This window comes from Ranitomeya variabilis, chromosome 2, assembly GCF_051348905.1.
Source record: "Ranitomeya variabilis isolate aRanVar5 chromosome 2, aRanVar5.hap1, whole genome shotgun sequence".
Lineage (NCBI taxonomy): Eukaryota > Metazoa > Chordata > Amphibia > Anura > Dendrobatidae > Ranitomeya > Ranitomeya variabilis.
This window is the reverse complement of record NC_135233.1, coordinates 480,734,530-480,761,775: the sequence shown is the minus strand read 5'-3', so window position 1 is coordinate 480,761,775 and position 27,246 is coordinate 480,734,530. Positions and strand designations below refer to the sequence as shown.

Below are 27,246 nucleotides of genomic sequence, written 5' to 3'. Positions count from 1 at the left end.
AGCGCCATGTCATGGGTGACTTGAGGTCCTAAAAAGACCTATTTCAGAGTGCTCAGGAACAGCGGAGCACTCTGCACCACATGATCGCCACGCTCCCACAGTGGCGTAGCCCATTCCAATGCCCTGTCCGACTAGAGAGACAGAATAAATCCCACCTTAACCCGCTCAGTGGGAAAACGTGCAGCCAGGAGCTCAAGGTGAATAGAGCATTGACTCACGAATCCCCTACAAGATTTGCTATCTCCAGAAAATTTTTCTGGCAGTGGGAGGGGAGATAATGTCAGAACAGGGGTGGCAGTGGACAAGGTTGCTGCAGCCATGCTAGCAGCCTGTACAGCAACTGCGGTAACATCCACAGCTGAGGTTGAGCTCTCGAGAGCCGCCAACCTACCCTCCAGCTGCTGGATATACCGCAAGGATTGCTGAATGTCCTCCATTTACTAGCCAGACCCTGGCGCTAGTATTCTGTTAGGGCTAGCGGAATGCACCGAGTAAATAGAGATGTTTTTATTGATATTGGTGCGTTCGCAGCCCGGGGTCCACCGTGCAGGAGTACCTGCTGCTTGCAAACGGCGGCACTATATGGCGGTATGGACTAACTCAGTTAATTCACCGAGTAGCCGTGAAAGCAAAGCACTGTGCCCTGTTAGACTTCACAGAGGCACAGGCTAACTGCCCAAACAGAGAGCAGTCAGTGGTCACGCATGCACACAAAACTCCTCGCCGGAAGTGACAGCATTCTAGGGGCTTATTTCAGCCAGGTCCCTGAATACATACAAACACAAGCTCCTCACAAGAGGTGCCAGCATTCTAGGGGCTTATTACAGCTGGGTCCCTGAACACACTCTCACGTGACCACACTGGCGCAAAGCACATAACAAAGGACAATACTAGCGCATGGCTGTGCAGCCATGCGAGCCTTAAATAGTTGCAGCACATACAGGACCTTCCTAGAAGGACCAATGAGAGGCTGCCACAGAGCGTGAGCACCTACAGGACCTTCCTGAAGGACCAATGGCCTTAGCTGCAGTATCTGATCATGTGACCCTCGATCTCCACTGAGAGATCTTACTCTGGGCATGCTCAGAACGTGAAAAGCAGGATTTAGTTCCAGAAGCATCTGCTCGCCGCTGCTCAGCACTGACTTCAATGGCAGAAGCAGGAAAGGCAGCAGTAACTCTTTGCACAGAGTCAGACTGAGTGAGATGCTGGGACTGATGTCTCTGCAGAGCAGGCTCCACTGCGGCAGGAGAAGAATGGGAGACTGCAGGGGAGTTGGCCTGAGATTCCCCCCATGCAGAGGTGGGAGCTTGACCCCTAACAATATATATTGCATTATATAAATGTATAATAAACATTATCCAGAATAAACTTGTTTGACTATGAGTTACTAAATTACAAGTGCTCATGCCAACGAACATATTTGTGATCCGACAAAACATTAGATTGCACTTGGCTCAGTGTTAGTCTATGGCAGGGGTGTCAAACTGCATTCCTCGAGGGCCGCAAACAGGTCATGTTTTCAGGATTTCCCTAGCATTCTACAAGGTGCTGGAATCATTCTGTGCAGGTGATTAAATTATCACCTGTTAAATACAAGGAAATCCTGAAAACATGACCTGTTTGCAGCCCTCGAGGAATGCAGTTTGACACCTCTGGTCTATGGGGCCAGGCACAAGCAAAAACTCTTCCACCAACCAATCCCAGCCAAGGACAAAATCGCTGCATGCCTGAGTTAGATCTAAAATTGGATCACACCCAGCAATACAAGCCATTGAGTCTGCTGAAAACATCGGACTTCACTCGCATGACAAATGAGTGCAGTCCGATTTCCACAGAGTGACAGAATGGAGAAAATGCTGCTTTGTTTTTTCCACCTTCTCCTCATCCAAGAGAATTGGATCTCACTATGCTGAGTCTCTCATCAAACTCTGGTTCGAGTTTGATCAGAGTCTGATTTGCATAATTGACCCAATTTTTTGGGATGAGAGAAAATACAGTTGTCTGCACCTAGTCTAATACTGAAGGTTTTAAGGGTTAACACCAATTAAACCTGGTTGGTTTGGATAGCAATGGGTTTAATGTGGGTGACCATGCACCATCAAAGTACAGTTATGGTATTTACTATGAGGGACGCTCAATACTTAGGGATCTATACAGTTTGCTTTACATGCAAAAATAAATCTTAATGCAGTGAATTGCTTCTAGTAATGGCATTAGAATACCTTCAAAATGATTGTTGAGTTGTCTTTGCCATTCATTATACAAGCATAAGGTATACATTTGCCGCAGCAATCATCTTCAGAATGTACGAGTTCTGTTCCCTAAAAGATGCAAAATAATAAGACAATAAAGAGAAGTGACTAAAAAAACCTCAGAGATGATTAATCAGGGAATAAATGTATTTTTTTTAGTGCATACTCCATGTTTCCTTTTTAATCAAAATTAATTTCAATTACATAATAAAATGTGACTCTGTAGGTGAACAAACCTCGATACAGTTGGAACCATCAAGAAGTGGGCACGAAATGCTTGTCTTCTCAACATCGTAGGTGCTGGAACAGGTGTAGGTGGAGCACTTGTCTTCTGGTGGAACATACTTTTCTTCAGGCTGAAAATTAGTTAAATAATATCATGATTCATTTAGAACATACTTAGAATTGTGCACAAAATGATACAAAACGTGACTAATGTCACTATGTCTAGTATATTTAAGTAGAATACAGTAGCTGAAGAGGAGCTTATGAATTTTTTTGGAAGGTCACACAAAATACATTTTTCATAATAGATAATGAGCACAAGAGAAATCAATATCAAGATTTCAGGAGCAGAATAGAATTTTTAAGTTTCATTTTTATCTTTACATACAGTTAAAACATGCTTTGAGCAAAACAAATCATATATTGCTATTAGTTTTTGACTATACCTCCATAATTCTGGTTGTGTTATCACTCAGACGGATCACACAGGCGTCCTTTACACATTTTCCACAACATTCACCTGGAACTGTCTTGTATGCGTAGCCCTGGAGAACAAGATATTTGCTTAGTTTCTAAAGTCTATAGGTCAGGGTTCCTGCAAAGAAAGTGAGGAGGGACAAGTACTACAAACTTGTTCAACCTATGTAGGTGCAAAACTTCCATTAGTTGTCTCAGATTCCCAAATAATTCATGTAAGGGAAAGAGCAGCCCACTGAAATTCAAGGTTGGGTTGTGATTTATTACCCAAACTTTAACAATTCTCTGAAGCTTTGGTGATTAAATCCCAATCTTTAAAAAAAAAATAAAAAATTGGCATGCTACTTTCCTCTCTTGTTTGCACATGGGCATTGTGATTTAGAGAGGTTCTAATACTAAATTGATCGTACCTGTTCACACTGTTCGATGGCACAAACTGTTCTGACTGCAACAGGCACATACTGATCTTCAATGTGGTGGCACTCATTCTGTTCACATGGCGTATCAGGGGAGCTCCATGTCTCACCAGGCTGTAAATACACATTAAAATGTGATATTATACAAATATAAGAATTTACAAAACCAAATGTGTGCACAAAATGGAGAATTCAAAATTAAAAGGGTTGTCTAGGACTAATATAGTTATATTTTTCCTCTGGAATATGTCATCAATATGAAATTGGTGGAGGACTGAGCAGCTGACTCCCCGAGCACTCAAATTCTAGCTGCTCAAGCAGCAGCCAGATAGTGGCAGTGTACAGAGTGGAAAACCATAGCTTGGTGCATTGTTTAGCATCTAACATCGAGTTTTGTTTTTTTTTATTGGCCTTCAGCTCGAACCTGCAACATTGATACTTGATGGATAAATGATCTGTAGACCAAGTACTGCAGTTTATTTCCCATTTAAATGATTCTGGGGGTACTGGAGCCCCACTAATCTCAAATCGTAGATAAGTCATTAACATGTTATCTTGAACAAATCCTTCAAAATAATTGTTTTTTGTGCTCTGGTGGCCATCTGCAGTCAATAGATTTAAAGATGTATAGCAGAACTGCAGCATATAAGTTGAAAGGCTTTTATACCAATTATAGACTTAAAGAGGTTGCTCAGGACTTTAACACTGACGACATCTCCTTAGGATAGCTCATCTATGTATGATCAATGGAGGTGTGTCACCCAGCTTCCCTGCCGATCAGCTGTTCCAGCAGTGACCGGAACTGCTCATTTGTGGATCTGCACAGCTCTGTCTACTGTATGTACTGCACATCCGCCCCCTATTCAAATCTATTGGATGTGATGTGTAGTACGCGACCACGGCCACTATACCTTCAATAGAGTTATTCATCTCATATTTGGGCAGTTCCAGCTGCTGCCGTCAAAGAGAGCCAATGATCGGCGAGGGTGCAGAGAGTTACAACCCCCACAGATCAGACATTGATGACCTATTAAAAGGATAGTTAATCAATCTTAAAGTCCAAGACAACTCCTTTAACTATAGGCTTTTCAGCTCTCATCAGGGTAAGACCTGGAAACCATGCCAGGGGCAAATGCAAGATATTTAGAGTTTTACAAGTTTCTTGCTGATCAAAATGTAGACAGTATGATAACCCCTGATGCCAACCTTCTATATGAATATTATGGAATTTATGTATGTCTTTCTATATCAAATATAAATTATGCATATATGATAATAATGTCCATCACATCATGCATTATATAAATGTGTAATAATCATTATCCAGAATAAACTGGCTTCATTATGAGTTACTAAATTATAAGGGCTTGTGCCAACAAATGTATTTTCAATACAGGTGTGATCTGCCAAAACATCAGATCGCACTCGGCTCAGTGTTAGTTTATTGGGCCGTGCACAAGCAAAAACTCTTCTTCCTACGAAGCCTACTCAAGGAAAAAATTGCTGCATGCCTGAGTTTGATCCAGTATTGGATCACACCCGACCATACAAGCCATTGAGTCCGCTGAAAACATCGGACTTCACTCGCATGACAAATGAGTGCAATCCGATTTCCACACAGTGACATAATGGAGAAAATGCTGATTTTTTCTTCTCCATCTTCTCCTCATCCAAGAGAATTGGATCCCACTATGCTGACACTCTGATCAAACTCTAATTCGAGTTTAAGCAGAGGGTGATTTGCTTAACTGACTGTTTTTTAATGGATGAGAGAAAATACATTTGTCTGCACCTAGTCTAATACTGAAGGTTTTAAGGGTTAACACCAAGGAATCCTGGTTGGTTTGGATAGCATTGGGTTTTATGTGGGTGACCCTGTGCCGTCATAGTTCAGTTATGCTATTTACTATGAGGGACGCCCGATACTTTGGGATCTATACAGTTTTCTTTATGTGCAAAAATAAATCTTAACGCAGTGAATAGCTTCTAGTAATGGCATTAGAATACCTTCAAAATGATTGTTGAGTTGTCTTTGCCGCTCATTATACAAGCATAAGGTATACATTTGCCACAGCAATCATCTTCAGAATGTACGAGTTCTGTTCCCTAAAAGATGCAAAATAATAAGACAAAAAAGAGAAGTGACTAAAAAAACCTCAGAGATGATTAATCTGGGAATACATCTCGTTTTCTAGTGCATACTCAATACTTCCTTTTTAATCAAAATTAATTTCAATTACATAATAAAATGTGACTCTGTTGGTGAACAAACCTCGATACAGTTGGAACTATCGAGAAGTGGGCACGAAATTATTGTCTTCTCAACATCGTAGCTGCTGGAACAGGTGTAGGTGGAGCACTTGTCTTCTGGTGGAACATACTTTTCTTCAGGCTGAAAATTAGTTAAATAATGTCATGATTAATGTAGAACACCCTTAGAATTTTGCCCAGAATTATACAAAACGGTGACAAATGTCAATGTGTCTAGTGTATTTAAGTAGAATACAGTAGCTGAAAAGGATCTTATGACTCTTTTTATGGAAGGTCACACAAAATACATTTTTCATAACAGATTAATGAGCAAAGGAGAAATCAAAATGAAGGTTTCAGGAGCAGAATAGAATTTTTAAGTTTCATTTTTATCTTTACATAGAATTAAAACATGCTTTGAGCAAAACAAATCATATATTGTTGTTATTTTTTTTACTATACCTCCATAATTCTGGTTGTGTTGTCACTCAGATGGATCACACAGGCTTCCTTTACACATTTTCCACAACATTCGCCGGTAACTGTCTTGTATGCGTAGCCCTGGGGAACAAGATTTGCTTAGTTTCCAAAGTAAATAGGTCAGGGTTAAGGCAAAGAAAACGAGGAGAGACTAGTACTATACGCTTGTCCTACCAAGTTGGGTGCAGAACTACTAAAAAGATATGACATATTGGTCATGGGAGATTTCAACTATCCAGACATTTCTTGGGAATCTCTCTCAGGCAAAACTAACAGGTCAAGCAAATTCTTATCCTCTCTTGCTGACACATTTATCTTACAAAAGGTAGGGGAGAAAACATGGGGATCTGCTACCTTGGATCTAATCCTTATAAACCTAGAGGAAATGGTGGAAGAGGTAAGAGTGGCTGGGACCTTAGGAGGTAGCGACCATGCTATTTTAGAATTTTGGATAACTAAAGGAGGAAGACCTGTGAAAACTCAGACTTCAAGGTTAGATTTCAGAAAAGCAGATTTTAAGGCACTCATATTGAGAATCGGAGGGATCCAATGGTTGGATATCCTTATGGACAAAAATGTTCAGGAAGGTTGGGAAAGCTTGAAAAATTAGATTCTCAAAGCACAATTGTTAACAATTCCAAAAAGAGGGAAGAATACAAAGCATTTAAGGAAACCAGGATAGATGAACACAGAACTTAAACACATGCTAAAAAGGAAAAAATAAATGTTTATCAAATGGAAAGATGGAGGCATATCTAAAGAAGAATATAATGCTGTCTGCAGAACCTACAGGGCACGAATCAGATTATCTAAAGCTGACAATGAATTAAAGCTTACAAGAGACATTAAAAGCAATAAAAAAGGATTTGGGGGATATGTCAAAAGTAAAATAAAAGTCAAAGATGCTATAGGATTTTTACAAGATGAAAATTATGAAATGATAAGAAAGGATGTTGAGAAGGCTGAACTTTTAAATTCTTATTTTGCATCTGTTTCCTCTTACAAAGAAAATGTAACATCAACTGATCTTCACTGTCCTGTTAAATGAATAGAAGAATCTAGGATATCTATAAACAGAAAGATAGTGAGGAAACACTTAGCTAACATAAATGAATTCAAGTCTCCAGGTCCAGATGAATTACACCTAAGAGTACTGAAGGAGATATCAGAATAAATTTTTGAACCACTCTCCATAATCTTTGAAAATTCTTAGAGAACAGGAGAAGTCCCAGAAGACTGGAGAAGAGCAAATGTTATTCCTATCTTCAAACAGGGGAAGAAGGTGGACCCTGGGATCTATAGGCCGGTGAGTCTGACTTCCATACAAGGAAAGATCTTTGAGCAAATTATTAAACATGTATGTAAGTACCTGGATAAGAATGAAGTGATTAACCAGAGTCAGCATGGGTTTGCAACTAATAAGTCATGTCAGACTAACTTAATTTCCTTCTATGACAGAATCATTGACTGGGTGGATCAGTAGATATAGTATATATGTAGATATAGTATATCTCGACTTTAGCAAAGCATTTGACAAAGTATCTCACACAATTCTTATGGGAAAAATGACTAAGTATGGAATGGACAAGGCAGCTGTTAGGTGGATTCATAAGTGGCTTAGTGATCGGACCCAAAATGTGGTCATAAATGGATGCACGTCCAGTTGGAAGAATGTCTGTAGTGGGATACCACAGGATTCTGTCCTGGGCCCTGTATTGTTCAACATCTTTATCAATAATTTAGATGAAGGAATTGAGGGTACACTGATTAAATTTGCTGATGACACAAAGCTAGGAGGGACAGCTAATACTAGAGAAGAGAGAGAGGGTTCAAAAATTATATAAATAAACTGGAGCAGTGGACAGCAACTAACAGAATGGTTTTTAACAAGGGAAAATGCAAAGTACTACATTTGGGCAATAAAAATGAAAAAGCATATACAGAATGGGAGGAGTAGAGCTAAGCAACAGCACAAGTGAAAAAGACTTGGGTATACTAATAGATCATAAACTGAACATGAGTCAACAGTGCGATGCAGCAGCAAAAAAGGCAAATGCAATTCTGGGATGTACTAACAGATGCATACAGTCTAGATCACGTGAAGTCATTTGTCAGGACTCTGAACATTTTGATTACCTTTTGTGCATTACTGCCCTTTTCCAAGATGGCGTCTTTGGTCTCATATGCACTGTGTCTTCCTGCTATATAACTCCACCCCAGCCTTTAGTCTGTGCTAGAGTATTCTGCCTTGCATCCAGCTCCTGATGACTCCCTGGCTTGGCACCTGCACCTGCTCCTGTAAACCTTTGTGGAAATCCTGCTACTCAGCTCTGAGTTTCTGCTGCATACATCGGTTTCCAGTAATCCTCCATCTGGCTGCTTGTGTTTGTTTCCATCTGCATTTGCTGGACATGTAAGCTGTTGCTGCTCTGCTTACACTTGAGACTTTTACCCAGGCCTCCCTGGTTGTACAAAGATATTATTTGAACTGCCTTATAAGCGTATCTATCTGTGTTTGGACTAAGCAAGGACTTATTTGTGTCAAGTATCCTCAAGAATAATTGTGCTTCATAGACTTTCTGTGTGATTGCATTTTCCTCTGAAGTTTCCTAAAGTCTGCTAAGCTGCGTTTAATATTTACTCCAAGTGTTGTGGACTTGAGTTTCTCTCTGCACCTGTTTGAATCTCCGTGTGATAATATAGACTTTACCACTTATAAAACTGTGTCCTGTAGTTGTCTTGTTGCATGCAAAGAGTCTCCTGAGTTATCCCTTATAATCATTACATCATTATTGCCCTCTACTCCTCTTTGGTCAGACCTCATCTGGAATACTGTGTCCAGTTTTGGCACCACATTTTAAAAAAGTCATCAACAAACTGGAGCAAGTGCAGAGAAGAGCGACCGGAATGGTGACCGGTCTGCAAACCATGTCCTTTGAGGAACGGTTACAGGATTTGGGAATGTTTAACTTGCAAAAAAGAAGACTGAGAGGAGGCTTAATAGCTGTCTACAAATATCTCAAGGGCTGTCATATTGTAGAAGGATCATCTTTATTCTCATTGACACAAGGAAAGACTGGAAGCAATGGGATGAAACTGAATGGGAGGAGACACAGATCAGATATTAGAAAAAACTTTTTGACAGTTAGGGTGATCAATGAGTGGAACAGGCTGCCACGAGAGGTGGTGAGTTTTCCTTCCATGGAAGTTTTCAAACAGAGGTTGGACAGACATCTGTCCGGGATGATTTACTGAACCCTGCTTTGAGCAGGGGGTTGGACCAGATGACCCAGGAGGTTCCTTCTAACTCTACCATTCTATGATTCTACCAAGGATTGACTCAGACTCCCAAATAATTCATGTAAGGGAAAGAAGAGCAGCCCACTGAAATTCAAGGTTGGGTTGTGATTTATTCACCAAACTTTAGCAAGTCTCTGAAGCTTTGATGATTAAATCCCAACCTTTTTGAAAAAATAAATTTGGCATGCTACTTTCCTCTCTTGTTTGCACATGGGCATTGTGATTTACAGAAGTTCTAATACTAAATTGATTGTACCTGTTCACACTGTTCGATGGCACAAACTGTTCTGACTTCAACAGGCACATACTGATCCTCAATGCTGTGGCACTCATTGTGTTCACATGGCTTATCAGGGGAGCTCCATGTCTCACCAGGCTGTAGATACACAGTAAATTGAGATATTATACAGATATGAGAGTTTACAAATCCAAATGTGTGCACAAAATAGAGAAAAATAAAGGGTTCTGTAGGACTAATGTAGTTATATCTTTCCTCTGGAATATGTCATCAATATGAAATCGGAGGAGGACTGAGCAGCTGACTCCCCTAGCACTCAAATGCTAGCTGATCAAGCAGCAGCCAGATAGCGGCAGTGTACAGAGTGGAAAACCACAGCTTGATGCATTGTTAAGCGTCTAATTCCGAGTCTTGGGTTTTTTTTTATTGGCCTTCAACTTGATCATGAGACATTGAGACTTGATGGATAAATGATCTGAAGACCAATTACTCCAGTTTATTTCCCATTCAAGTGATTGTGTGGGTACTGGATCCCCACTAATCTAATAATATAGATAAGTCACTAATATGTTAATCCTTCAAAATAATTTTTTTTTGTGCTCTGGTGGCCATCTGCAGTGAATAGATTTAAAAATGTATAGCAGAGTTGCAACGTATAAGTAGAAAGGCTTTCATACCAATTATAGACTTAACGAGGTTGCTCAGAACTTTAATATTGATGGCCTATCCTTAGGATAGCTCATCAATGTATAATCAATGGAGGTGTGTCACCCAGCTCCCCTGCCGATCAGCTGTTCCAGCGGTGACCAGAACTGCTCAGTTATAGATCTGCACAGCTCTGTCTACTGTATGTACTGCACATCTGCTCCCTATTCAAATTTATTGGATGTGATGTGTATTACGCGACCACATCCACTATTCCTTCAATAGAGTTGTTCATCTTGTTTCTGGACCGTTCCGGCTGCTGCCATCACAGAAAGCCGATGATCGGTGAGGGTGCAGAGTTGCCCCCCCCACAGATCAGACATTGATGATCTGTTATAAGGATAGTTAGTCAATGTTAAAGTCCAGGACAACTCCTTTAACTATAGACTTTTCAGCTCTCATCAGGATAAGACATGGAAACCATGCCAGGGGCAATTGCAAGATATTTAGAATTTTACACAAGAGTCTTGCAGTCCGAAGTGTAGACTGTATGGAAACCCCTGATGCCAACCTTCTAGATGAATTGTATGGAATTTTTGTATGTCTTTCTATATTATATATGCATTATGCATATATCATAATAATGTTCATCATGCATTATATAAATTCATGATAAACATTATCCAGAATAAACTGGTTTGACTATGAGTCACTAAATTCTAAGTGCTCGTGCCAATGAAAGTATTTTTGATCCGAATGTGATCCGACAAAACATCACATCGCACTCGGCTCAGTGTTAGTCTATGGGGCTGTGCACAAGCAAAAACTCTTCCTACAACCAAGCCTACCCAAGGAAAAAAATCGCTGCATGCCTGAGTTTAATCCAATATTGGATCTCACTCGGCCATACAAGCCACTGAGTCTGCTGAAAACATCAGACTTTACTCACATAACAAATGAGTGTAGTCCGATTTCCACAGAGTGACAGAATGGAGAAAATGCAGATTTGTTTTCTTCATCTTCTCCTCATCTAAGAGAATTGGATCCCACTATGCTGACACTCTGATCAAACTCTGATTTGAGTTTGATCAGAGCGTGATTTGCATAATCAACCCGATTTTATTGGATGAAAGAAAATACATTTGTCTGCACCTAGTCTAATACTGAAGGTTTTAAGGGTTAAAACCAAGGAATCCTGGTTGGTTTGGATAGCATTGGGTTTTATGTGGGTGACCCTGTGCCATCATAGTTCAGTTATGCTATTTACTACGAGGGACGCCCCCCGATACTTTGGGATCTATACAGTTTTCTTTATATACAAAAACAAATCTTAATGCAGTGAATTGCTTCTAGTAATGGCATTAGAATACCTTCAAAATGATTGTTGAGTTGTCTTTGCCGCTCATTATACAAGCATAAGCTATACATTTGCCACAGCAATCATCTTCAGAATGTACGAGTTCTGTTCCCTAAAAGATGCAAAATAATTGGTAAATATAAAATACATTTAAGTATGATGCCCATGTAAAATAAGCTGTGAATTGACATTTGTATACTTGGTACTGACCGGCTCACATTCCGTGTTGCATATTATGGGTTGACATGAGACTTGGTATAGTAAGGTCTCTGGGTCTCTCTCATGTGTACAAGAACAGTCCATGCATACATTTTCGGCTTGTGGAATTTTAGTTCCAGCCTTCAAAAAAACCAGAATCATTTATTTTTGTCCAACTATGACTATTATTTCATTTCAGATGTTAAAAGTTTCGATTTTTGCACTTACTTTGTACGTGTTGTCATTGTACACACAGACCTCCGGTGGAACTGTTTTAGTAGATTGAAACATTTATTAGACTAATATATGCAATACATTTATTTCAATATATAAAGAAAAGCGCTTCTTCACCAATGAAATAGTATAAGATATAGAAACCTGGCAAAAACAATATGTAGTGATCTATGGTATTTTTTGACATTCAGCTATTAAAAAATGTTGATATTATTTTCAGTTTTTATCGTAACATAATAACATTCGGAGCACAAAATTACAGCTATAGCCAGGCATTTAAAGGCTATGAAGAATTATGTTTGGCCGCCTGATACCTCTGCAGTCAGGTATATAAATACATATTTTGAAAATATAATTAGTGCTCTAACCTTTTTGCCATTTGAGATATACTGTACTTTTCAATATTTTACTCTCCTAGCGAAGTCTTTGTGGTCTATGACTACCTATATGCACAATATGAGCTAGAAAAGTACATTTATAGTTTTTGTTTAATTAACTCACAACGTATAAGATCAAAATATGTGTTAATAAATAGATCTGGATTATTTAAAAATTGTTTTTTCCCAATAATTTTTAATAGACATTTCAGTGATTGTGTACATAGATACATACTGCAGTCCTTAACGCAGACGTCGGTGACAGAGTTGTACTGCATGGCTCCTTCAGGACAGAAACAGCCTTCAGTTTTATCATTCTTAGAGTTCTGAACTTCTCTGCAACGACAGTAAGAATACAAATGTACATATGTGTCATATATTACTAATTGTTAATTAGTCCTCTCAGTCTTAACCCCTTCATGACTGGAGCTTTTTCGGCTTTGTGTTTTCGCTTTTCGCTCCCTTTCTTTCCAGAGTCATAACTTTTTTATTTTTCCATCAATATGGCTATGCAAGAACTGATTTTTTTGCAGGACAATTTGTACTTTTGAACGACACCATTGGTTTAAGCATGTCGTGTACTCGAAAATGGGATAAAAATTCCAAGTGTGGTGAAATTGCAAAAAATGTGCAATTCCACACTTTTTTGTTTGACTTTTTGGCTAACACTGACCTGCTATTATGATTCTCCAGTTCATTACAAGCTCATAGACACCAAACATGTCTAAGTTCTTTTTTATCTAAGTGGTGAAAAAAAAAATTCCAAAGTTTGCTAGAAAAAAAATGCTAGATTTTCCGAGACCCGTAGCATCTCCAATTTTCGTGATCTCAGGTTGGGTGAGAGCTTATTTTTTGCATGCTGAGCTGACATTTTTAATTATTCTATATTTGTGCAGATTCATTCTTTTGATCGCCCATTATTGCATTTTAATGCAATGTCGCAGCGACCAAAAAAACTTAATTTAGGCATTTCGATTTTTTTCTCACTACGCCGTTTAGCAATCAGATTAATCCTTTTTTTATTGCTAGATCGGATGAATCTTAATGCAGCGATACCAAATATGTGTATGTTTGATTTTTTTTAATTGTTTTATTTTGAATGGGATGAAAGGGGGGTGATTTGAGTTTTTATGCTTTTTTATTTTTTTAATATACTTAAAAACATGTTTCTTTAACTTTTGGCATGCTTCAATAGCCTCCATGGGTGGCTAGAAGCTGCCATAGCTTTAAAAGCTCTGCTACATACAGGCGATGCTCAGATCGCCTCTATGTAGCAGAATTACTCAATTGCTATGAGGCCGACCACAGGGTGGCATTCACAGCAATCAGTCAACAACAACCATAGAGGTCTCAAGGAGACCTCTGGTTGTTATACTGATGAACTGATGACCCCTGATCATGTGACGGGGTCACCGGTGCACGTATTTCCGGCCCGATGGCCAGAAGCGCGCGTTAAATACCGCTGTCAGTGTTTGACAGCGGCATTTAACTAGTTAATAGGCGTGGATGGATCGCGATTCCACCTGCACCTATAGCGGGCACATGTCAACTGTTCAAAACAGCTGACATGTCCCGGCTTTGATTCGGGCTGACCGCCGGAGCCCACATCAAAGTGTGGGTACTGACATCAGATGTACTATCCTGTCCGATCTCAGTACAGGGTTATAGGGGATGCTCATGAAGATAATATAATTTACACATTGAATCAAACATTGAAATCATTTCATTTCATTGTAATTCACAGCTATTACAGTTATTGCTAGGGGAAGTTGTGTCCAGTCATACATTGTGAAGCAAGGGGAAGCTACATTTAGTTAAAGGGACGTGAGCATTATTGGCTTGTCCTTAGGATAGGTCATCAATTTCTGATTGGTGGGGGTATCACACCCGGAACCCTAACCTAATCAGCTGTTCACATTGTTGGTGGCTGCTGGAATTGCTCAGCACAGCTTCGTTGACGGAATAGTGGCCACCGCCGGATAATGCACATCTATCCTCTGTTTAATTAACTATGGAGCAAACATGCAGTACCCAGCCACGACTACTATACGGTTGATGTAGCTTCCGCCAACACCAGGAACAGCCAATCGGTGTGGGTAATGGGTGTCGTAACCCAGACATTGATGACATCCTAAAAATAGGCCATCAGTTTTAAAGGCCTAAACCATCTTTTTAATAGAGGGAAGTTTTCAACCAGGGGATTGCCCTCAATGACTGACATATGTACTCAGAATATGGTAAGTGATGAGTCAATCTCTAAAATCTTAACTCATTTACAGATCAAATGAATCAGTTTTCATTTCATATTTGCAAAAATAATATATGGAGATTCTTTTGCTTTAAAGAATTCTTACTTGTTGTTGCAGGTCTCGACATGCATTGGCCCACAAGGATTGTACACCTTTCCAGCAGGGCAATTGTATGCTACATTTCAGAAAAATAAGAGCGAATAAGAATATAATCTTTACAACGTACAACAACTGACATTGCCAATTATACAAAATGCTATAAGTATGATAAGTAAGCAAAGACACAATAAAGGAGTCACAGTATACAAAAGTGAAAGAAAAACTCATAATATTCGAGCTCGAAACCAATTCAGTTGATAAATAGTGTTGAGCATTCCGATACCGCAAGTATCGGGTATCGGACGATACTTGCGGGTATCGGAATTCCGATACCGAGATCCGATACTTTTGTGGTATCGGGTATCGGTATCGAAACAACATTAATGTGTAAAATTAAGAATTAAAATAAAAAATATTGCTATACTCACCTCTCCGACGCAGCCTGGACCTTACCGAGGGAACCGGCAGCGTTCTTTGCTTAAAATGCGCGCTTTTACTTCCTTCCGTGACGTCACGGCTTGTGATTGGTCGCGTGCTGCCCATGTGGCCGCGACGCGACCAATCACAGCAAGCCGTGACGTAATTTTCAGGTCCTCAATGCCTAATTCTAGGCATTCAGGAATTTAAAATTACGTTCCGGCTTGTGATTGGTCGCGTCGCGGTCACATGGGCGACGCGACCAATCACAAGCCGTGACGTCACGGGAGGCAGGAGACGCGCGCATTTTTAAAATTACGTCACGGCTTGTGATTGGTTGCGTGCCGCCCATGTGACCGCGACGCGACCAATCACAGCAAGCCGTGACGTAATTTCAGGTCCTCAATGCAGAAATAGGCATCAGGACCTGAAATTACGTCATGGCTTGCTGTGATTGGTCGCGTCGCGGTCACATGGGCGGCACGCAACCAATCACAAGCCGTGACGTAATTTTAAAAATGCGCGCGTCTCCTGCCTCCCGTGACGTCACGGCTTGTGATTGGTCGCGTCGCCCATGTGACCGCGACGCGACCAATCACAAGCCGGAACGTAATTTTAAATTCCTGAATGCCTAGAATTAGGCATTGAGGACCTGAAAATTACGTCACGGCTTGCTGTGATTGGTCGCGTCGTGGCCACATGGGCGGCACGCGACCAATCACAAGCCGTGACGTCACGGAAGGAAGTAAAAGCGCGCATTTTAAGCAAAGAACGCTGCCGGTTCCCTCGGTGAGGTCCAGGCTGCGTCGGAGAGGTGAGTATAGCAATATTTTTTATTTTAATTCTTTATTTTACACATTAATATGGTTCCCAGGGCCTGAAGGAGAGTTTCCTCTCCTTCAGACCCTGGGAACCATCAGGGATACCGTCCGATACTTGAGTCCCATTGACTTGTATTGGTATCGGGTATCGGTATCGGATTAGATCCGATACTTTGCCGGTATCGGCCGATACTTTCCGATACCGATACTTTCAAGTATCGGACGGTATCGCTCAACACTATTGATAAAGCACTATAATAAGGAAAATCAAATAAAAGCACAATATCATTGGTCGGGCAATGACTAAAAATATTTTCTTTAAAACTGATTTTTATGGATCTTCCCCTGTGGTTGCAAATCATATAAAATAATAAAAACTGAAAAACACTTACGACAATTTCCTTTAGTCTTGCTTCTCCAGTCTACACAAATTCCATTAGCAATGCACAAAGAGGCATAAGCTTCCAAACTGGAACACACTATTTCCTCAGAGTTATTGCGCATACGACACGCATCAAAGGCACAGGCTTCATGGTAATGATTTGGATCAATAATGTTTTGACAATCAGCAAACACCCTTTATAAATAGAAGAAACAACATATATTATTATATGTATATTACTAGATACCAGTATTATAGTATTTAATCCACAATGGCAAAAATCAGACATGGAGGTTTCAAGAACAAGGGACTCTATGCAATACACACAAGACGACAGTCATTACTGGTGTGAGGGGTGGTTATACCCCTGTGTGAGCTGCAAGCAGTGAAGCAATAAAAGAAAAATACAAGATTGGTGTGATGTATTTTCTGATGAATTACACTACCACCTAGTACATTGGCACATGTGATCCTCACACCTGACCTGGTTACAATCCCCTTGGGACAAATCATGTATCCTTCTGGCTTGTCATTTAATACAACACTGCTCACTTGTGAGCAAGGGTTGTAGAAACAGCTCCTCAGTACATGTGTGATAAGTGACAAGTCGCTGTTTGCTCCTGGATTTAGTGTCCTTCGTCTGACCAGGTCACTTCATAGTCTGGATATTTCAATTTTATTAATTCCATGGTCTATGCATGTTTGGCACCGCCAAAACCCAATGAGTAGTCATAAATGTGGATTTTCCTGATGTTGTGGTAAATTCTACCTCCTGCCAGACACTCACATTCATAGACCCAACCTTTATCAATCTCTAAAACTGCCTTGTCATAGATATCAGTGTGGTCCACACAGCTATGATGTCCTTGTACTAGTCAAACTCTTACGTCACATTGACCTGGATCGGTACATACTTGAACACCCCGTCCACATGTATATCTACCACTTGAATCTGCTCCAGCCTGCCCTCTGCCATCGTCTGTCCCGCTATCTACCCACCCCACCTTCCCTTTGACCAAATGTATTATCTATTATATAATTGTCTAAGGGTCACTTCCGTCTTTCTGTCTTTCTGTCTGTCTGTCACGGAAATCCCGTGTCGCTGATTGGTCGCAGCCAGCTGGCCACAACTAATCAGCGATTGGCACAGTCCGGCCGCGAAATGACTACTCCCTACTCCCCTGCAGTCAGTGCCCCCTCATACTCCCCCCACGTCAGCGCCCACATAGCGTTAAAAGGACTGCCTTACACCGTGGCATAACGCGGTGTAAGGCAGTCCGTTAACGCTGCCATTAACCCTATGTGTGACCAACTTTTTATTCTTGATGCTGCCTATGCAGCATCAATAGTAAAAAGATATAATGTTAAAAATAATAATAAAAAAAAATCATTATATACTCACCCTCCGACAGCCCCCGGGTCCATCCCAGGCCTTTCCCGCTCCTCGCGCGCCTCTCTGGTCACTATAATGCATAACCGCTACATCATCACCTGTTACTGCCGCTTGGGACCGAAGCAGCGCGCGAGGAGCGGGAAAGGCCTGGGATGGATCCGGGGGCCATCGGAGGGTGAGTATACAACTATTTTTTATTTTAATTCGTTTTTTAACAGGGATATGGTGCTCACATTGCTATATACTGTGTGGGCTGTGTTATATACTACGTGGGCAGTGTTATATACAGCGTGGGCTGTGTTATATACTACTTGGGCAGTGTTATATACTGTGTTGGCTGTGTTATATAGTACGTCGACTGTGCAATATTATATGTGGCTGTGCTATGTGCTATATACCAATAATAATAATAATAATATACCACGTGGCTGTGAAATATACTGTGTGGCATGTGCTATATACTGCGTGGGCTGTGTTATAAACTGTGTCGGCACTGTAATATACTGCATCAGCTGTGCAATATACTATGTGGCTGTGCCATATACTACGTGGGCTGTGCTATATACTACGTGGACTGTGCAATATACTACGTGGCTGTGCAATATACTACTTGGCTGTGCTATATACTACGTTGGACTACGTGGGCTGTGTTACATACGGCATGAGCTGTGTTATATACTACGTCGCTGTGTTATATACTATGTCAGCTATGCAATATACTACGTTGGCTGTGTAATATATTACATGGCTGTAATATACTGCGTGGGCTGTGCTATATACTGCGGAGGCTGTGTTATATACTGTGTCGGCTGTGCAATATACTATGTGGCTGTGCTATATACTATGTGGGCTGTGTAATATACTACGTGGCTGTGTTATTACTATGTGGGCTGTGCTATATACTACGTGGACTGTGCAATATACTACGTGGACTGTGCAATATACTATGTGGCTGTGCAATATACTATGTGGCTGTGCTATATACTACTTGGCTGTGCTATATACTCTGTGTGACTACGTGGCTGTGTTATATACTGCATGGGCTGTGTTATATACAATGTTGCTGTGCTATATACTACAAGGGCTGTGTAATATACTGCATGGGCTGTGCAATATACTACGTGGCTGTGCTATATACTACGTGGCTGTGCAATGTACTAAGTGGGCTGTGCAATATTCTACGTGGGCTGTGCAATATACTACGTGACTGTGCAATATATTACATGGCTGTGCAATATTCTACATGGCTGTGCAATATACTAGGTGGGCTGTGCAATATACTACGTGGCTGTGCAATATACTATGTGGTCGTGCAATATACTACGTGGGCTGTGCAATATACTACGTGGCTGTGTAATATGCTATCTGGGCTGTTCAATATACTATGTGGGCTGTGCTACATACTACGTGGCTGTGCAATATACTACATGGGCTGTGTTATTTGCTACGTGGCTGTGTTATACACTATGTGGGCTGCGTTATACACTATGTGGGCTGTGATATATACTGCATGGGCTGTTATATACTACGTCGCTGTGCTATAACTACATCGGCTGTGTAACATACTACATGGCTGTGTAATATACTGCATGAGCTGTGCAATATACTACATGGCTGTGCAATATGCTAAGTGGCTGTGCAATATTCTACCTGGCTGGGCAAAATACTACGTGGGCTGTGCAATATACTACGTGGGCTGGGCTACATACTACGTGGCTGTGCAATATACTACGTGGGCTGTGCTATATACTATGTGGCTGTGTTATACACTATGTGCACTGTGTTATAGACAACGTGGGATGTGTTAAATACTGCGTGGGCTGTTTTATACTATGTGAGCTGTGCTATATATTGCGTGACTGTGTTATATGCTATGTGGGCTGCTATATACTACGTGGCTGTGCTACATACTACGTGGCTGTGCTACATACTACGTGGCTGTGCTATATACTACGTGGCTGGTCCCGAACAATCAGCGACAGGTGCACTCCAGCTGCGATTTGGCGTGGGATTTGAACCACGCTTCGCTAATTGGTCGCGCCCGGCCAGCCGAATTCTGTGTATTCATTGTATTATTCTAAAATCTTCAGAAATAAACTACATACATATTCTAGAATACCCAATCTGTTAGAATCAGGCCACCATCTAGTAGTATATAAGCCATTATGTACACTAGCATTGCAACTCAGCCATTTTCCTTAAAGTGAACTTGCAGCAGAATTTCTGCTTCTGCCTTTTTTTTTTCTGAATACAGAAATTATCCATGAACTAAGAGTGAAAGATCAGTCCCATGAGGTGAAAGAAGCAAAATACTCTGGTAAGATATAGTACAAGAATGGTTAGATTCATGAGTGCTCTTGAGTTATCAAATAAAATGTAAAATTATATTTACTCTGTAAGTTGTAATACCAGGCTCTACCTGTGGACTAGAGTATTGACGTTTATGAAAACAAATATTGGATTTTTCATACCTACCCGAAAAGTTTGAAGAAACTCAAAAAGAGCATTATTTTTTATTATGCATGCACAGTATGATATGAAATATATTGAACAATTACATTCCAACTTACTCGCTTAAGATGATATCACAAACATCTGATGGTGGGCATGTTGGAGGTGTAGTAGAGTGAGTCGGTGGTGAAGTTGTTGGAGGTGAATTACAGTAAGGCTGGCCTGTTACATTGACCTTCCAGTAGTTAGCCATCTGGGAGCAATCTTCCACTATCTTACCACTTGGCAATCTGCAGTCTTCGGTGCTGTTGTTCGAGCAAGTACCTAAGTTGGAACACAGCGTGAAATATATGTTAAAGTTAATGCCTGCTGTTTTTTGGAGATATACATCTAAAGCTAAAAAAACTTAAAAGTATCTCAAATATCACGTACCACACTGTCCTTCTGTGTTGTAGCCAAATTTACTGAATGGCAGATTAATAACAAAGATCATTCCACTGAATGAGATGAATGCACCAATTTCTGGGATTTCCACATTCATGTTAATGCCAGCACTAGATACAGTAATGCCATCCTTGGTGAACCCTGGAGTTACCCAGTCATTATTCAATCTAATCTGTAGACAATGGTTGGAAATTGTTCAGTGGCAAATAGATAACAGTCAGTGCAGTCACGATGAAACAAAATAGACAAAATGGTCATCATCAGAGAATAAGAAACCAATATAGCTTATAGTACATACAGTAATTCAAAGGCCATATGGACTTGGAGATTTTGGAAGTTGGCATTGTTAATTGGTTTTGTAGGAAAGTTTGAATCAGGACTTTCGACTTGTTTTCTTACCCTGTTTTGCATTTTTCCTTCGTACATCATACGTGTCAAAACAATTTCAGAAGATTTGTAGTAAACCAAGATAGATTGTGGACAGGACAAACCATCTTCAGCACCACAGAAGTAGTTGTCAACAAGGACCCGGAAGTTGTCATATTTGGGAGTAATCTGCTGCACAAGAACATATGTACATTTGTCCAGGAAAGTGTAATAGGTGCCATCAAAGGTGATGTAATGAGGGTCACCCCATCCGCTACACACACCTATTGGAAGTAGAAAAGAATGAAATCAGATTTAGATCATTGAATATTTTTGTCTAATAAAACATCTCAGATATTTTTTAAAGAAAAACATAAAATATTCTAATTGGCTTTGGATGCTCAACCTCATTAATAATATTTTACCTGAAACTCCTCTCACCAGGGAGTAATAAGATATTTTGGGGCTTTCATTGAGTCTTTGGCTATTTTGATATTCGGTTATTACAAAAAATAATTTGAAAGAAGATCTAACATTGCAATTATGGTTCCCTTCAAAAAGCCTTAATTGCTAGCGTGAACAACTTCTTATGAAATTTTCCTATCATTATTATTACTTGAACGGAAAATGAGCATTTTGTAAAACTCACATTCGCATTCATTATATGAACAGCATCCATCTTCGATTATCTTAGGGGGTAATCCACTAGCACAGGACAGTGGCTTTTGTTCTGGACAAGTCTCTGACTCAAGGGTAACAACATTATCTCCACGGCATACGGCCTTTGTACAGTCATTCATAGTCAGTGTTTCATTAATCTAGATAATGTAAAATACAATGAAACAGAAAAATTAGAATAGTTCTGTTGCATCCAATTAAGTCATATTAATACCAAATGGTGTCAACAATTCTACCCTCAAAAAAGGAATCTTGACGTCTGCAATTAGGCAAAAATAGCATCACTCTTGTCAATGGATTATGTCTCGTATTTACAATTTTGCCTAAATAGGGTCAAGTGACATTACCAGACACAGATTATGAAGAAGAGAGGTGCTGTGTTTCAATGTTTTGTAACCTTATAAAGTCCATATAAGACAGCTGACATTAGTTTTGGAGTATTTATGAAATAGAATACCTTCAAAATGATTGTTGAGTTGTCTTTGCCTTTCATTATACAAGTATCAGATATGCATTTGCCACAGCATTCACCTTCAGAATGTACGAGTTCCATTCCCTAAAAATGCAAAATAACTGGTAAATATAAAATACATTTAAATATGATGCCCATGTAAAATAAGCTGTGAATAGATAAGGACATTTGTATTCTTGGTACTGACCGGTTCACATTCCGTGTTGCATTCTATGGGTTGACATGAGACTAGGTATAGTGAGGTCTCTGGATCTTTCTCATTTGTACAAGAACAGTCCATGCATACATTTTCGGATTGTGGAATTTTAGTTCCAAGCTATAAAAAGAATAACAAAACTGAATCATTTATTTTTGTCCAATTATGACTTTATTCTTTCATTTCAGATGTTAAAAGTTTTGATTTTTGCACTCACTTTGTATGTGTTCTCATTGTACACACAGACCTCCGTTGTAACTGTTTTAGAAAATCGAAAAGTTTATTAGAATAATATATACAATGCATTTAGTTCAATATATAAAGAAAAGCGCTTATTCACCAATAAAATAGTATAAGATATAGAAACCTGGCAAAAACATTAGTGATCTATGGCATTTTTTGACATTCAGCTGTTAAAAAATGTTAAGCATATATGTAGCGAAATTTTATCGTGAGCATATACTTTAATAGTTTGTGCAGTTTGGGCTTTAGGTGGACTCCATATAATAACATTCAGAAAACAAAATTACAGCTATAACCAGGCATTTTTAAGGCTATGAAGAATTTTGTTTGGCCGCCTGATACGTCTGCAGTTAGGTATATAAATATATATTTTGGAAATATAATTAGTGCTTTACCCTTTTTCCCATTTGAGATATACTGTATTTTTCAATATTTTACTCTCCTAACCAAGTCTTTGAGCTCTATGACTACCTATATGCACAATATGAGCAAGAAAAGGGCCGGTTTTAGGCAAAATGGGGCCCTAGGCAAAAGTTTAAAATGGGGCCCCAAATGGTAGTATATTGCACATCACACAAAAGCATTTCTGTTGTATTTACATGCGCTGAGTTCAGGCCACTAAACGAGTGTGATCGACAATATTGAAGTCGTTCAACACTTGTTTCCCAGCCTCTTTCCACTGGCTGAGGAATAATGATGGGGACAGAACAATCACTTATAGATCACCAATAGATTCCCATACTGCTGCCTGGTATGCCTGCCGCTATGTGTTAATGAATAGATCTGGATTATTTAAAAACTGTTTTTTCCCAACAATTTTTAATAAATATTTCAGTGTTTGCATATGTAGATACATACTGCAGCTCTTAACGCAGACGTCGGTGACAGAGTTGTACTGCATGGCTCCTTCAGGACAGAAACAGCCTTCAGTTTGGTCATTATTAGAGTTCTGAACTTCTCTGCAATAACAGTAAGAATATAAGTGAACATATGTGTCATATATTACTAATTGTTAATCAGTCCTCTCAGTCTTAAAGGGGATTTTCCAAGAAGATAATATCATTTACACATTGAATCAAACATGGAGATCTATTCATTGCCGTGAGTCTTGCCTTGTAATTCACAGCTATTACAGTTATTGCTAGGCGAAGATGTGTCCAGTCGTACATTGTGAACCCCATCAATTTCTGCTTGGTGGGGTTATGACACCCGATACCCCAAAGGAATAGTTGTTCCCATTATCGGTGGCTGCCAGAATTGCTCAGCACAGCCCCATTAATAGAATAGTGGCCACCACCAGATAATGCACATCTGTCCCCTGTTTCATTTACAGTACCCAGACACAAATACTATGCAGTTGGCATAGCTGCTGCCGACACCAGGAACAGCCAATCGGTGTGGATATTGGGTGTCGTACCCCCACCAATCAGACATTGATAACATATCCTAATAATAGGCCATCAATTTTAAAGGCCTGAACCATCTTTTTAATAGAGGGAGGTTTTCAACCAGGGGATTGCCCTCAATGACTCACATATGTACTCAGAAGATGGTAAGTGATGAGTCAATCTCTAAAATCTTAACTCATATACAGATCAAATGAATCCGTTTTCATTTCATATTTTCAGAAATAATATATGGATATTTTTTTGCTTTAAAGAATTCTTACTTGTTTTCGCAGGTCTTGACATGCATTGGTCCACAAGGGTTGTACACCTTTCCAGCAGGGCAATTGTATGCTATATTTCAGAAAAAAAAGAGCAAATTAGATTATAATTTTAACAACGTACAACTGACATTGCCAATTGTATGAAATGCTATAAGTATTATAAGTAAGCAAAGACACAATATATGAGATACAGTATATACCAGTGCAAAGAAAAACTCATGAAATTGGTGATCAAAAACCAATTCAGTTGATAACACATTATAATAATGGAAAAAACAAATAATAATACAATTCCATTGGTCGGACAATGACTAAAAAATTTTTCTTTTAAACTGATTTTTATAGATCTCCCCTTGTGGTTGCATATCATATAAAATTAAAAAAAAAACCTGAAACACACTTACGACAAAGTCCATTAGTCTTGTTTCTCCAGTCTACACAAATTCCATTGGCAATACACAAAGAGGCATAAACTTCCAAACTGGAACACACTATTTGCTCAGAGTTATTGCGCATACGACAGGCATCAAAGGCACAGGCTTCATGGTAATTATTTCGATCAATAATATTGTGACAATCAGCAAACACCCTTTAAAAATAGAAGAAAATGCATATATTATTATACGTATATTACTAGATACCAGTATTATAGTATTTATTCTACAATGACAAAAATCAGACATGGAGGTGCAAGGAACAAGGGACTCTATGCAATACACACAAGGCGACAGTCATTACTGGTATGAGGGGTGGTTCCAACCCTGTGTCAGCTGCAGCCAGTGAAGCAATAAAAGAAAAGTATGACGTATCTATATATATAATTATCTAGGGGGTACTTCCGTCTGTTTGTCTGTAACATCCGAACATCGGAAATCCCGGGTCGTTAATTGGTCACTCCCGGCGTGCCATGACCAATCAGTGATATTGGGGCGGGATTTAAACACTGCTTCACTTTTTACTATTGATGCTGCCTATGCAGCATCAATAGTAAAAACATATAGTGTTAAAAATAACAAAAAAAATGCAAAAAGCATTATATTCTCACCTCCCACCATCCACGGCAGCCTTTCCTGCTCCTCATGACCCTCCAGTCCCAAGAATGCATTGCGGCAATGACTCGAGATCACGTATCGGTCTCGCCAGATGATGACGTAGTGGTCTCGCGAGACCGCTACATCATCACGAGTTATTGCCGCAAGGCATTACTGGGAATGGAGCGTAGCGAGGAGCATCGCTAAAGGCCTGGGCTGGATCTGGGGGCCGCCTGAAGGTGAGTATATAACTACTTTTTATTTTAATTGCTTTTTTAACAGTGATATGGTGCCCACATTGCTATATACTATGTGGGCTGTGTTGCATACTATGTGGGCTGTGTTATGTACTGTGTGGCGTGAGTTATATACTGCATGGGCTGTGTTATATAGTACATCGCTGTGCTATATACTACGTGGGGTGTGTTATACTCTATGTGGCTGTGCAATATACTATGTGGGCTGTGTTATATACTACGTGGGATGTTATATACTGCGTGGGCTTTGTTATATACTATGTCATTGTGCTATATACTACGTAGCCTGTGCTATATACTACGTAGCTGGGCAATATACTAAGTGGCTGTGCTATAAACTATGTGGCTGTGTTATATACTGCGTGGGCTGTGTTAAATACTGCGTGGGCTGTATTATATACTAGGTAGCTGTGCTATATACTACATAGGCTGTGGTATACACTACGTCGCTGTGCTAAATACTACATGGCTGTGCTATATACTACGTAGCTGTGTTATATACTATGTGGCAACATATTCTAGAATACCCGATGCGTTAGAATCGGGCTACCATCTAGTTTTCTAATAAATGACACCACCACCTAGTACACTGGCACATGTGATCCTCACACCGGACCTGGTTTCAGTCCCTTGGGGACAATTAATTTATCTTTCTGGCTGGATATTTAATACATCGCTGCCCCCTTGTTAGCAAGGGTTGTAGAAACAGCTCCTCAGTACATGTGTGATAAGTGACAAGTCGCTGAGTGCTAATGGATTTAATATCCTTCATCTGACCAGATCACTTCATAGTCTGGATATCTCAGTTTTATTAATACCATAGTCAATGCATGTTTGGCCCTGCCAAAGCCTAAAGAGTAGCCATAAATGTGTATTTTCCTGCTGCTGCTGTTGTGGTCAATTCTGCCTCCTTCCAGACACATACATTCATAGACCCAATATTTATCGATCTCTGAAACTGCCTTGTCATAGATATCAGTATGGTCCGCACAGCCATGATGTCCTTGTGCTAGTCCAAACCTTCCTTCACGTTGACCTGCATCAGTACGTACTTGAACAACCAGTCCGCATCTATATCTACCACTGGAATCTGCTCCAGCCTGTGCTCTGCCTTCATCTGTCTGGGACAGCACAGCAGCAATCCACTATCAATCCGCCCCCACCTTCCCTTCAACCATATGTATTATAGTATATAAACCATTTTCTACATTAGCAATGCAGCTCAGCCATTTTATGAAAAAAATTGGATTTTTCATACCTACCCAAAAAGTTTGAAGAAATGCAAAAAGAGCATTATTTTTATTATACATGTACAGTATGATATTGAAATATATTGAACAATTACATTCCAACTTACTCGCTTAAGATGATATCACAAACATCTGATGGTGGGCATGGTGGAGGTGGAGGAGGTTGAGTCGGAGGTGAAGTTGTTGGAGGTGAATTACAGTATGGCTTGCCTGTTACATTGACCTTCCAGTAGTTAGCCATCTGGGAGCAATCTTCCACTATCTTACCACTTGGCAATCTGCAGTCTTCGGTGCTGTTGTTCGAGCAAGTACCTAATTTGGAACACAACGTGAAATATATGTTAATATTAATGCCTGCTGTTTTTTGGGAGATATA

General features: G+C 39.9%; 1 protein-coding gene across 1 annotated transcript in view; it reads right to left on the bottom strand.

Moving 5' to 3' along the window:
- Window positions 1-27,246, bottom strand: part of LOC143803847 (uncharacterized) — a 147,921-nt gene that overhangs the window by 15,247 nt on the left and 105,428 nt on the right. Inside the window, exons 59-83 of the mRNA XM_077281612.1 lie at window positions 26,978-27,182; window positions 24,737-24,921; window positions 24,333-24,402; window positions 23,522-23,622; window positions 22,638-22,678; window positions 22,412-22,540; window positions 22,210-22,308; window positions 21,724-21,892; window positions 21,108-21,358; window positions 20,697-20,880; window positions 20,384-20,588; window positions 16,431-16,615; window positions 14,807-14,876; window positions 12,688-12,788; window positions 12,070-12,110; window positions 11,854-11,982; window positions 11,657-11,755; window positions 9,660-9,779; window positions 6,086-6,184; window positions 5,646-5,765; window positions 5,381-5,479; window positions 3,368-3,487; window positions 2,927-3,025; window positions 2,492-2,611; window positions 2,226-2,324 (exon numbers count right to left, since the gene is read on the bottom strand). Coding sequence (XP_077137727.1) covers window positions 2,226-2,324; window positions 2,492-2,611; window positions 2,927-3,025; window positions 3,368-3,487; window positions 5,381-5,479; window positions 5,646-5,765; window positions 6,086-6,184; window positions 9,660-9,779; window positions 11,657-11,755; window positions 11,854-11,982; window positions 12,070-12,110; window positions 12,688-12,788; window positions 14,807-14,876; window positions 16,431-16,615; window positions 20,384-20,588; window positions 20,697-20,880; window positions 21,108-21,358; window positions 21,724-21,892; window positions 22,210-22,308; window positions 22,412-22,540; window positions 22,638-22,678; window positions 23,522-23,622; window positions 24,333-24,402; window positions 24,737-24,921; window positions 26,978-27,182 — 3,140 coding nt within the window. The remainder of the gene's footprint in view (window positions 1-2,225; window positions 2,325-2,491; window positions 2,612-2,926; window positions 3,026-3,367; window positions 3,488-5,380; window positions 5,480-5,645; window positions 5,766-6,085; window positions 6,185-9,659; window positions 9,780-11,656; window positions 11,756-11,853; window positions 11,983-12,069; window positions 12,111-12,687; window positions 12,789-14,806; window positions 14,877-16,430; window positions 16,616-20,383; window positions 20,589-20,696; window positions 20,881-21,107; window positions 21,359-21,723; window positions 21,893-22,209; window positions 22,309-22,411; window positions 22,541-22,637; window positions 22,679-23,521; window positions 23,623-24,332; window positions 24,403-24,736; window positions 24,922-26,977; window positions 27,183-27,246) is intronic.